Consider the following 12,500-nt stretch of genomic DNA (forward strand, 5'->3'; position numbering starts at 1 on the left):
CAAAATGGAATAATGGCCTTACAATTGAGATAGCGCAAAGTAATATAACGAAGCGAAGTTTTCGTTGGCACATCCTTTTTCATTGCTTTAACTCCCTACTTTAAGAGGAGAGCAAAGAAAAGCAAACGGCAAATTGCAGGCTGAAATTTAGTATATCAACCCAAAATTAATTAACAATTATTCCACGAGAGCGCGCCTGTGGTTTTCACTGGTGAAAAATGGCCGTATCAGCCTTTTGGACGGACTTTTGGAAGGAGGGTGCCTACTATTGTTAATCCGCATACGTTCTGCGCTTATCGAGATGCTCGGATTTCCTGTGGCTGGTACTTATTAATACGGGGATATTTTTGCGCAGTTCAAAACTACGCGGAGAAAGAAGAAATTAGCAAGTGATCTTTGTATCCAAAAAGAAAATTGGGGGTAACGACGCATTTTTCAGAGATAATTTAGCTTCAATTTGGAAAAGAAAGCCATACACTTCTTTGTATTTTAAAGCTTTTTACAAATATTCTTGATTGATTACCTTCGAAAAATGTGTGTTACCCTGAATTTTATTTTGGGATTTCGATAACACTTGTTCATATTCAGTAAACTGCGCAAAAATACCTTTGAATTAGTAGGCACCGTCCTTAATAATATGTTGAACTTTGGCGCGGGTGGCCTGTGCAAAGACTGTAAAATTTGTAAACATGACGGCCGGCTAGTGTGTGGTTTTCAAAGTTTTTGATCTTTTATTCCTTACTTTTCTTCACAAAATATTTCAGAAGTTTTAAAAGTTTTAAAAGTGCTTAAGCGAGGTATGAAAGGTAAAGATTTCTTTTATTTCAAAAATATTTTGCTATTTGTTTGGGGCTTTTGTTCACGATCGGTGATTTGATAGCCTCTCGATTAACCATTACCTCGATAACTTTATGGTTTCTGTACTTATATAATAAACAAATTACTTCATGGTTGGCTCGTTTGTACGATTTTCATTACTCACTCGTGAAGAATCGTTAAATAAGCGATCCTTCTCAACTCTTGAATAAAAATCGCACGCACTCACCAACCATGAAGTAATCTATAGCTATCCTGGAGTGCTGATAGTACGCGCTCACTCGTGAGAGATACTATCAGCACGAGAAATTTTATCCCAAAGCGGCCATGTAATGTTCTGTTTCTTATATAGATATTGATGAAATGTCCAGATTAAAAAAAAAAAACTTGTTTTGTTCGTTTTCGAAATGGTGAAAAAGTGGTCACCAATCACCAAAACATCTCCCCCGTAGACTGCTGCCTTGTCGTGGTGGGGGAGCTTGCGTGCCTCAGTGACCCGTCGGGAGTATTCCCCCAGTAGGTCCAACCTTGGTGGGCAGGTCAAAGGGTAGAGGCCAGACTAAATGGTGGTCACTGGTCCTCCAGGTTGGGGGTTGGGCGTGCGGCTAATCCCGGCACCCCGTAAAAATTATCCGATTACGGAAACCGAAAAGACGATTGACGAGCTCATCCGGGGGTGTCGTCGGGCGACGTGTGAGGTGCCCGAGGATAGCTTTCTAAGCTGGAATTCTGGTATCACGCGTAAGAACTGTGGAGAAAGAAAGAAACCAGCTGGGATGGCATTCGTGGGGGGCTGCGGTCGCATCGGCGGCAGACCGGGATGGATGGCACAATCTTCTGGCCGGCCTTAAGAGTCCTCATGGAAAACAAGATATGAAAGTTAGGGAAAACAAATCATGATAATGTCAAATTGTGCAACGAAAAAGAAGAATTAGATTACAGCACAAACGTATCTTGCAATGAAGGGGAAGCTTGCGTTTTATTGGCTAATCGTGTTAGTTACTATTTCGACACCTATATCCTCACATGTGAAAGATAAAAATGATATGTTCACTGCGCGCGGTGAAGACATGGTTTTTTCGTAAGAAGGAAAATCCTGGTATCTAATCAGTATCTATCTATATAATATACATTTGACGCGACTTATTTCAGTGCATGTTGGCCACAGCTATGGAGATCTCGGTAATAGCTGTATTTCGTTCAAAGGCTCTCTCAAGTTTTCCTTGAGAGTTTTGACTTCGGGAAAAATTCAAAACACCTCGAGATTTTCAAAATTGAATATACCATTCTGGAAATGACTTTCAAATAGTGCAGTGATTGTGCACTGTTTGCCACAAACTAATTAATGTTTACCTGCTGTCAAAGTTGTTGGCAGTACTAGTGCAGTTCCGTTGCTAGCACAGTAACGATAGTAGCAATAGCTTGACGTAGGCAAAGGAGTCAGCTTATAAACGTAAAATCCACCGCAGTTGCGAACACTGATGTAAACGAAGTAATGACAACAGCGGCGGTAGTAACCATTGAAACACACCCTACGCACGACAGCGCCATCCTCGACAGAGGGGTGTCCTCCACTAAGCCAGCCTGGATAATAAGCACCACAGTGATAACTCTCAACACAAGTATCAGCCATTTGATTTCCAGCCTCTCTGTCAAACCGGTACCAGCCAGACAGGGTGCTTTCGTTGATGCAACTAGCAAGTGGTTGAAAACGGTTGAGTCCATGCGTTGTTGCTCGGTTCGCTTCCGTGAGCGATTTGTAGTTTGAACATTCTGAAAAGATTTCATTTGATATACTAAATTCACTGTTAGAAAAAGGCATCATTTCCGGGCTCCGAGTAACAACATTGGCACAAATGAGAGGAAAGAAATAATATACAAGAGGACAGGAATGAGGCAACTGAGAATCCAAGACGTAACTGAGCGAGAGCTGTAATGATATGTCGTCCAAGGAGTGATTTTCTAAACCAAAGGAATTCCATTTTAAACAGCAATTAAACGTGGGTGTTTGTTCGGTCTTGTTTTATCGTTTACTGGACAGCTTAGGCATAAGAAATGACGTCAGTAGTGAGATATAGGTTCCTGGTGCTTTATAATCCAGTTTCAATTACCCCCCCCCCCCTCCCAATTAATTTAAAACAATGCCATGTTCAAATTGTTATTCAAACCTTGTCATTCTAGTTAATTTGCTTCCTAGTCAACACAACTGCACTGCCGAATTTCCAGTCAGCACATTCACACTAGTAATAACCAAAGGTTAGGTAGGCGGTGGGGCGACAGAGGTTTTATCAAACGTGTATTAATTCAGCAATAGAAGACTTTCAGTGTTTGCAAAGCCTGATCTAAACACCAGGGAAGTTAGGAGAATTCGAGACAATTATGCAAACCCGAGACGAAATCGAAGCATAACTTTCGAGAATACTCCCAACCGCCCGAGCGTTAAAATCAGGCTTCTATAAAATGACTTCCTTTTTCAAAATATATTTTTAGTATCGAGTGAATTTGTTTCCTGTTGAAAACACATCTTCTCGATACACTATACTGACAAAAAAATTTTCTACTAGCCAATCAAATTTCGCGTCAAAATCCAACCTTGTACAAGCTCCAGAGTGAGCGTCGTATTGAAGCTCAAATCTCTTGAAAAAACACCAAAACTTTAGCAAAAATTGTAAGAAATGCTTACAAAATAGGATTTTACGATGAGATAACTTGGAGAGTTCTTGAGATCCCTCGACGAGTTCGCCTAGCTCGAGATCATCAAGAGTTGCAAATCGCTGTTTTTCTTCTTTTTCATCTCGGACCAGTTTGCCCATATAATAATTGTAATTATTATATAGATACTGATGAAATACCAGGATTTCTCCTTTGACTAAAAAATCATATCTTCACCGCGCGCAGTGAACTTATCATTTTTATCTTTCACATGTGAGGATATAGCTGTCGTCATGGTAACGAACACGATTAGCCAATAAAACGCGAGCTTCCTCTTCATTGTACGATATTTTTGTGCTTTAATATAATTATTCTCTACTACCTTAACATTTTTATTGCAAATTTTATATTATCATGATTTGTTTTTCATAACTTTCATATCTTGTTTCATGTTACACAACATTCGTGTTTTAGTGGTTGGTGAACACTTTTTCATCATTTCGCAAATGAATAAAACAAGTTGTTTTAAATCTAGAGATTTCATCAATATCTATATAATAAACAGAACATTACATGGCCGCTTGGGGATACGAATTTTATCTTCTCGTGCTGAAAGTATCTCTCACTCGTTCGCTTCGCTCACTCGTGAGAGATACTTTCAGCACTCAAAGATAAAATTCGTATCCCCGCGCGGCCATGTAATATCCTCTATATCAATAAGATATAAATTGATTTTTTTAATCCTTCGCATTATTGTTTTTTATTGCTGTATCAAAAATATTAATAGACTTTTTATCCGTGGCACAAATCTCAATGGATGGAGACAATTGTTTTCGGCAAAAAGTGTTGGAATCTTGTTAGAAAAGCCTCTCACACCAAAGGTAGCAAAGAGAAAGCAGGAAATTAAAATGCCTTCAAACCTGGTGCTTGTGGCAGTCCGTTGCCGCAGTAACGTGAGTAACACCTGGGTGGATCAAGGCGATAAACATAAAACGGTCCACAGTTGCGAACACTGATTTCCTTTGAAAAGTAGCAGCAGTCAGTCCCATTCAAGTGCTGCAAAAAACAAACTTTTCGTTGAACAATCCCCTCAGCAACTGTAGGATGCGTGCCATTGAGCCAGCCCGGTGAGTCTGTGTTGCAGTGATACATCTTTCGACAAGAATCTTTCATCTGAGTTCCAGCCTCTCCGCTAAATCGATACCAACCAGACAACGTGGAATCGCACAGCTTACCAATGCTGCTGTTAACATGGGTCATTGCTCGGTTGGACTCGTTCAAAAATCTGTAGTTGGAGCATTCTAAAACAAGTTTTAAAACAGGTAACATTTTGAGTATTATTGTCTCAAATGGCCCAGAGAAAGGGGACATGTTATCACGTTAAACAAAGCTTTTATAGAGTCGTCAAATACAGTCTGCCGAACAAAGGTTATCCCAGTTATCAATAATGAATGAAACCCCAACCCTTACCTATAGCTAATCATACATCGAACAAAATACCAGTTGATATTCGGACAGTTAATTACAGACTTCGTTGGTTGGAAATTCGAAATACTGAGGGCGAAAAATGAAATTTCTCTGAAGGATTTACTTCCTGTTAAAACATTGGAGGGTGTTTGTGACGTCAGCGGTGGAACACAAATACTGCGCAAATTGAGAAAATTATGGCAGCTTGTGCTGATAGCACTAGCTCAGAGAAGTTTTTATCCAATGTAACCAGGGAAAATGAATGTAATTTCTAGACAGTGATGTTGGCGAAACCTCAAAAGCTTCCATGGATGTTGGGCCTGTAATGAGTGCACATATTCTATCGGTTTCGCGCCTTTATTAATTTATGCGAGCTTAGCAACCGGGCTGTGAGAGATATGTGCAGGATAACGCCAATTTTTTTAAGCGATAATCTTATGACATTCATTGTGATATTAAAAGCACCCAGTCAGGATTTTACATGGTGTCAGAAGGGGGATGAACCCTCGAATATGGATGTAGCTGGAGTGCAATGTCCTCAAATGGATTGGGAGGCCGAAAACTTACCGGAAAGGTAGAAGCGTTTTCGGTAACACGTGGAATTGATGTTCAGAGGCCCGCTCTCCAGTAAGAAAGAGAAGGAAAAGTGCAGCCATTTGCTCATATGGTGCGGTGAGAAAGGACGAGATATCGTTAATAAGTGGTCAGGTATCAGCGAAGAGTTTACTGATATATTTTATTCCACTTTATCTCTGAAAACGACATCATTCACATTTTGATGTATTTCATTGAAACACGCCAGCTTGGCTTGGAACGAGAATCGGCAAAATACGGAAATGCAATGAAGAAAGGACGAACTTCAAACAAGATCCGCTCCAACACTTAAATAACGTTTAGGTGCTTTAAACAAACTTCTGAAAACACAAGCAAGTGAGATTTTCCCCCTAATTTTACGAGAACTCAATGCGAATACGCGTGTATAAAATAAGGGCAAAATTTTCTTGTCACTGTCGAGGCACAACGAAAACCAGTTGGGCAAACGGCAAAAAAGCACTTGTTCGCTCGCATTTTAGAGCAAAACAAACAAACAAATCAACTTTTCCTTTATGTCCAAAAGAGTACAGATGATTGTCATTTAATCCCAGTTGACAATAAAAATTCGATTTTCATTCCTGAACAAAGGGACAACCGATTAAACCACCTTTAAAAAATACGCATCCACTTTAAATAACGCATCCCTAAAAATAACAAACGGTTTAGTGCCCAAGGAAAGAATTTGTAGAGTAACTTCTTCTACTAAGTATGAGCTATAATCTATTACTGGTATTCTGTTTTGACGTTGTCGTTCTCTTTAGCTCTCCTTTCGTTTCTGTTCTAGACATAGGTCCTGCAGGCATCATGTAACATTATCAGAGCTTCTAAAGGTATGCCAAAACTTGCAATACAGAGAAAAAAGCAGCTCTAAGCAAATTAAAAATAGCACTCAGCTTTAAGTGCATATCCCTCCGATGCTTGACTTGAATAACTGCGTAGTAGTATCTGTAGACCACCGATATCATATGTCAAACTGGATTGAAACCAGCGAAAATGCAGAAAGAAAACATCTTTCAAACCGTTTTCCACCTGAACACGAAAAGCGTTGACTGTGTAAAAACAATAGTTGATGTAGTATAGCCGTGTAGCCACGTCGAGCTATAGAAAGCGCGCGAAAAATGAAGCCTGGCTTATGTTTAGGTGAGTTAACCCGGGTTGAGCCTGCAATCCAATCGAAAATAAGTGCCTGGTCAGCGGCCAACTTCAAAAAACAGCTGGCCTCGGTGAGCTCTAAGCTTGAGCCCGCGATATACTCACGTGATACTGGTCGGCGGATACCTTGTTTTGACAGGTGTCAATTGATCGAAACATGGACGTCCAATTGACCGAATGCAAAATTGGCCGCCAACAAATGATTCTTTTGTCCTCGTGTTAATTAGCCTGACTAGCCTCGTTTTACAGCCCAAATTCTTTCAATTTTACGCGTGTAAACGAGGTTAGTCAGGCTAATTAACACAAAGACAAAAGAGTAATTTGTTGGCGGCCATTTTTGTATTCGGTCAATATCAAAGATGTATGCTGTAAACTAGCATGATACCGATCACATTGGCATACATGGGGGTGGACGTCATGGTTGTAAAACCAAGATTTCTCGCATCGATGGTTTACCTAATTTTCTTAACAATGGTGCTCCGCGCGCGCGCGCCCTCGGCGAAAAGAAAAAGTAATTATAAGATCCTGTCATATCGGACAACAAGGGCACCTGGCGAGTGCTTTATGAGATCCTAGCCAAGAAAAGAAGAAAAAAATCAGATAAATTGAACTCAACTGTCAGCAACAGCAATCACGATGTCTCAGACTTGTTGTGTTGTGAGTAGCCGTTGTTTAAGCAACGACCAGCCCAACGTTTACGAAAACCCAATTCGAAATAAAAGTAAGCGCTCTCGTAATTACTCTATCGTGATTACTCTCCCCTATTCACTTTGGAGAATACGGGCGGATTATCCTGCAACTGGATTCGTGCGAGCAGTTTTAGCGTAAAGACAGAAAATGAACGTACGTTCAATAGGTTGTGGTAAAGGCCTAATATTGGCTTATTTACGTTGTTCTTTTTCAGACTGCGACAAAGAAGTGCACTAGAATGTGTGCCGCAAAGGCAGTACGACTATTTTTCCTCTTTCAAACAATAATTTGTTAGGATTGACGCAGCCGCCGTCGTTGCGTAAATCCTCAGTGACAAATCCCAAAAAACGTTTGAGCAATTTCTCAACCACTGGACTTAGCTGGGAAAGAAAATGCCACCTATATCTTCGTTACACTTGACTTTCTTTGATGTATGTTTTTTTGTTATTGAATACCATTATGTGGTCCCATGTTGCGGAATTTGGTGAGTCCCCGGCTGATTTCTAAGTGAAGGTTCGATTTTTGCACGACCCGCACCAGAACCTACATGAAAGTATTTTCAACTGTACTGCCTATCACTATTGACTCTACAGCTTCCCTTGAGTGTGCTTACCATTGAACACAGTGTCGTTGTATCTAATAACTGTGTAAGTAGCTTCGAAGTACATCGACCACCCATAAAGGTCCATGTTTGGAACCTTCACGTGCACTCCTAGGCTCTGACCTTCGTGCGAGTAAAATGTTCCAATGCCATATAGGAGATAACCACACATTCTTGTAATCGGTTTGCCATCTGCGTAGGTTCCATTTTGAATTTCCAGGCAGCAAAGAGTACACGATCCGTTCCACGCTAAAAATTCCATGTATTGAACCTCTAACTTAACTTTCTCTCCTTTCCTCGCTGCGATCTGCCAGCTGTAATGTAGATACATGCATTCTTCATAATATGTGTAAAATAGGATGTTTCCATTTGTTCCATTCAAAAAACGTTGCTTCGAACGCTCTAAAAAAACAAAGTAAATAGATTATAACCTTTTACAGCAGTTATCAGTCACACAAGCCCATCAACGACATTTTTTCATATTCGAAAATAAAATTTAGGAGGACGTCAATCAAATTTCGAACGGTCCATAAAAAGCGATTATGTTTGCACAAACGAATCGAGGCGGGCAATTTCCTTACACCTCGTGAGGGCTAAAACTTGGTAGATGATTGGCTTATTCTAAGTACAATTAACATAGCAAAATTTGAAGAAAATCGGAAGTAACACAATTTTTGCGCGACGCTTTTTGTTTGTATTCGCTACTTGCACAATCCCATAATGCAATACGTTTGTGGGGGTGGGGGTTCTTTACATAAAAACAACACAAGTTTTTTACTCTAGGGACTGTATATCATGCTTCAGTGAACTGGATATCTATTAAACGATCGGTGAACATTGCAAAATGTGGCATTTTTCGAACATTTGCTTGCGTTTTCCGATCGTAAAATCCAAGGTTTTCTGTTTGTTTTCCAGCCGGTGAACTCGAGTTTTCGTTCCATTATCCGACAGTTTTCCATCAGGGTGAACAACAGGAAAACAAGCCGTTTTCCAGGTGTTTACCGCCTGGTTAACGCTTCGAAAACAGATTGTTTTTCGTTGTTTTACTGGCGTTTTCGAGTCACAAAACAGCGTGTTAACTGGTGTTTACTGGAGTTTTCTCGCATTGTCCTGGTGTTCACCGCGTGGTTAACGCTGTGAAAACAGATTGTTTCCAGTTGTTTTACCGGCGTTTTCCAGTCGCAAAACAGCGTGTTAACTGGAGTTTACTCGGAGTTTTCTCTCATTGTCCTGGTGTTCACCGGGCGGTTAACGCACGCTAAACAGGTTGTTTTCCATTGTTTACTGGTGTTTTCCAGTTTCAAAACAACGCGTTCAGTGGAGTTTTCAGCGAGTTTTCTTGCATTTTCGCGAACAGTGAATGCGCGGAGAACGCCCAAAAACCGCTTGTTCTTCAGCGTTCACTAGTTGGTTAATGCTTAAAACCAAGGTGTTTGCCTTGAGGGAAAACGCGGTGTTGTCACACGAATGCACCTACTTTCCTGCCTTTTCTGCATTTGCGGCTTCTCCTTTTCGCTGGTATTTTACATGCACTTTAAAATCAGTTGGGTGGCGTAGCTTACAAATTTGGCTGTATTTACGTTTTCATTTACTCTGAGTTCGTAGCTGTGACGCTACTTTCACAATGAAATTCAAATGATTCAATGTTGTTGGCAGAAGGACTTGACTCCCTCCCTGATTATGTCCCCAGAAATAAAATATGGGATACATGTATACCTTACACTGTTTTATTATCAATGACTCAAACAGGCACTTGCCTATTTCTATTATGTACAACAATACCAAAACATTTACTTATACTATATACAAATTGACAGCTACACTCTTTTAACACATGATAGTGTTTTCTTGGTGCAAGCTAGCTTAAGATATTAAGTAACAAATTATATGGAGATGTTTTCATATCACTGGTACAAATACTGTACCCTGCATATACATTTTATCATTTTTATCATGAAAGTAAAAAAAAGTGAACAAGGATGTCAGCCAAATGTTTGAATGTGTGAACTGCACGACAAAAGAACAAAAAGGCACAGAACAGTGTAACCTCAATATAATTGTACTGTACCAAAATGCCTAAACATATTAGTCTCTATGTGGGATTGTATAATTATTATACAGTCCCAGGTAGTAAACACAACACAATGCCATTACTTCAATTTGCTGTGGACTCATAGGTGCAGCCTAGTTTGATTACTGTCACAGTGATGACTGAGGGTGCGTTCGATTGGAAAATCCGGATTTTGATCTTAAAATCTGGATCTTCAGATTTCCAATCGAACACAAAATTTGAAAAAGATTTTGCCACAGATCTCACTAATTGATCCTGACAACGATTTCCCACAATTGAAATCGTGACAAAATCTGTTTTATTTTGTGTTGGATTGGAAATCCGAAAGATCCAGATTTTAAGATCTAAATCTGGATTTCCCAATCGAAAGCAACCTAATATCATCCTTGATAAAAATACAGACTTAAGAAAAAAAATATTTACAACTTAATGGCCCAGAAAAGTGTCTCTTGGACATCATTATGTGTTCTGTTGCTGGGAGGGCCAACCCTCCTGTTTACACACTGCCTCCAATGCTGGTTTGACAGTCTTTCTTTGCGGCACAAGTCCAAACCATGAAAGAAAGTGAATACCTCCTCTGCTCTCCAGACAAGAGGCCTTGTAACCAGTGTGTGTTGCTCTTCATCTGATTCATTGGATGAAATCAGGTAGGAATGCAGAGCTTCAAACGCCTCCAGTTACTGTGGAACAACGAAATTTTGTCAATAAACTTTGGTCTGTATAAAGACTGAGGTAATACAAAGCCACACGAAATGTATGAGAGAATTGTTCTTAGTGGTGAAAGCCATCATGACTACATGTGTTGCTTAAAGTAACATACTGGGGTACAACAAGCATTCTCAAAACTGAAAAACTGAAGGATCATACTGTGCATTGAAACTGATTTTTTTTTCTGGCCATACTTTTCTGATTCTAAGGAATCCGAATGTAACCTAAAATACTTCTCAAGAAAGCTGGTGGTGTACATAAAACTACTTTTACTACATTGTGTATGCACCAAATCATTACTGGTATTTTAGAAAAATCAACAGTGATTATGAATTGACCTCTTGCCCTCCAAAAAGGATGCAGACATGATACGAAATGGTTATCATTAACCATTATTTTACTCTGTCTACCGGTACTTTTTTGAAACAGTAGGCAAGTGAAATCTCACCCTTTTGGTTCTTTGCCTTCTTTTCTGCTCCTGCTGGTACTGCTCATATGTATCATTGTCCATCTGTTTCCTCTTCCTTTTGTTGGAGGCAAAGTTTGAGAAATGGCATCTACATGTAAAAAATCAAAAGTTTAATCACAGCTTAAACATTGTGGCTACAAATATTACTACATAATATATAGGAGGATATTACAACGTACATGGCCGCGCAGAGATATGACATTTCTCATCGAGTGTTGAAAAATATTTCACGAGTGAGTGCAGCAACACAAGTGAAATATTTTTCAACACGAGAAGAGGAATTTCTTATCTCCAAGTAGCCATGTAATATTTTATTTATTATAATATAAACACCAATGAAATACTAAATCATTTCACAAAAGGCATTGAAAGGCCCAATTTTCATATGTAACTACAGCAACAGTAATCTTTTCATGTGTGAAGATATCATGTTTTTGCACGAAAGCTCACTTGGTATTTGTTTTCATTCATTCCACTTTATTATTACATATCAGACTCTAGTACATGAGAGCAGCCAAAGCCGGGGGCTTAAATGGCATATGGTCAGCAGACAAAATTTGAAGAATTTACATTAATAAATGAAGGCATTAGCTATAATTATTACAATACTACTTAAACAACTAATTATGATACCTTAATTTACAAGCACACAAGATAATATAATCCAATAAATCACATAAATAAGTACTCCTTGAATAATTGTTTGACCCATAAAGTATACAAAATTGGGGACAGGAGACAAGATTAAACTACATTGTTTATAAAATGAAATACTGAACAGGCCATTCTTAACACTTAATTATTAAGTAATGAGTACAAAAAACTAGAGACACTCAGCAGTATAATCCTGTAAAGCATACAGTATTTCATTGGTCTTTATAAAAAAAGTTATAGTATGCAACAAAAAAATTCAATGTGACCACTGTCAGGTACCACTTAAGTTGCAATTTGTACACATTCACCAAAAAAGAGCAATTTTAAATTTAAGCTTGACTAGTTCTTGACTAAGGAATATTTACTACTTCTGGTGAAGTATTATCACAGACAAATATACAATGTACCCCAACTAATATAAGACAAATAGCTGTACTTTGTTTCTGCTTCTTGTTGTTGTTTTGTTGCTACTTCATAGACTTGACACATTAGGCATATGATAACTACAGAGACTTGCCCTATGATATTTTGTCATGTGGATCATCAATATTGATTATAAATGTGGTACTTCCTAGTGTTAATCTTAATATTTTGTACCACCCATCGCTTTATAATCCAGTTTCCAC

General features: G+C 39.0%; 2 protein-coding genes across 2 annotated transcripts in view; both read right to left on the reverse strand.

Moving 5' to 3' along the window:
- Nucleotides 1-12,500, reverse strand: part of LOC138036846 (uncharacterized) — a 178,462-nt gene that overhangs the window by 95,357 nt on the left and 70,605 nt on the right. The gene's annotated exons all lie outside the window — the stretch shown is intronic.
- Nucleotides 1-12,500, reverse strand: part of LOC138036856 (uncharacterized) — a 43,776-nt gene that overhangs the window by 2,439 nt on the left and 28,837 nt on the right. Inside the window, exons 4-6 of the mRNA XM_068882919.1 lie at nucleotides 7,985-8,374; nucleotides 4,389-4,769; nucleotides 2,170-2,589 (exon numbers count right to left, since the gene is read on the reverse strand). Coding sequence (XP_068739020.1) covers nucleotides 2,170-2,589; nucleotides 4,389-4,769; nucleotides 7,985-8,374 — 1,191 coding nt within the window. The remainder of the gene's footprint in view (nucleotides 1-2,169; nucleotides 2,590-4,388; nucleotides 4,770-7,984; nucleotides 8,375-12,500) is intronic.

The sequence above is a fragment of the Montipora capricornis genome, unplaced genomic scaffold, assembly GCF_036669925.1.
Source record: "Montipora capricornis isolate CH-2021 unplaced genomic scaffold, ASM3666992v2 scaffold_506, whole genome shotgun sequence".
NCBI classification, from domain to species: domain Eukaryota; kingdom Metazoa; phylum Cnidaria; class Anthozoa; order Scleractinia; family Acroporidae; genus Montipora; species Montipora capricornis.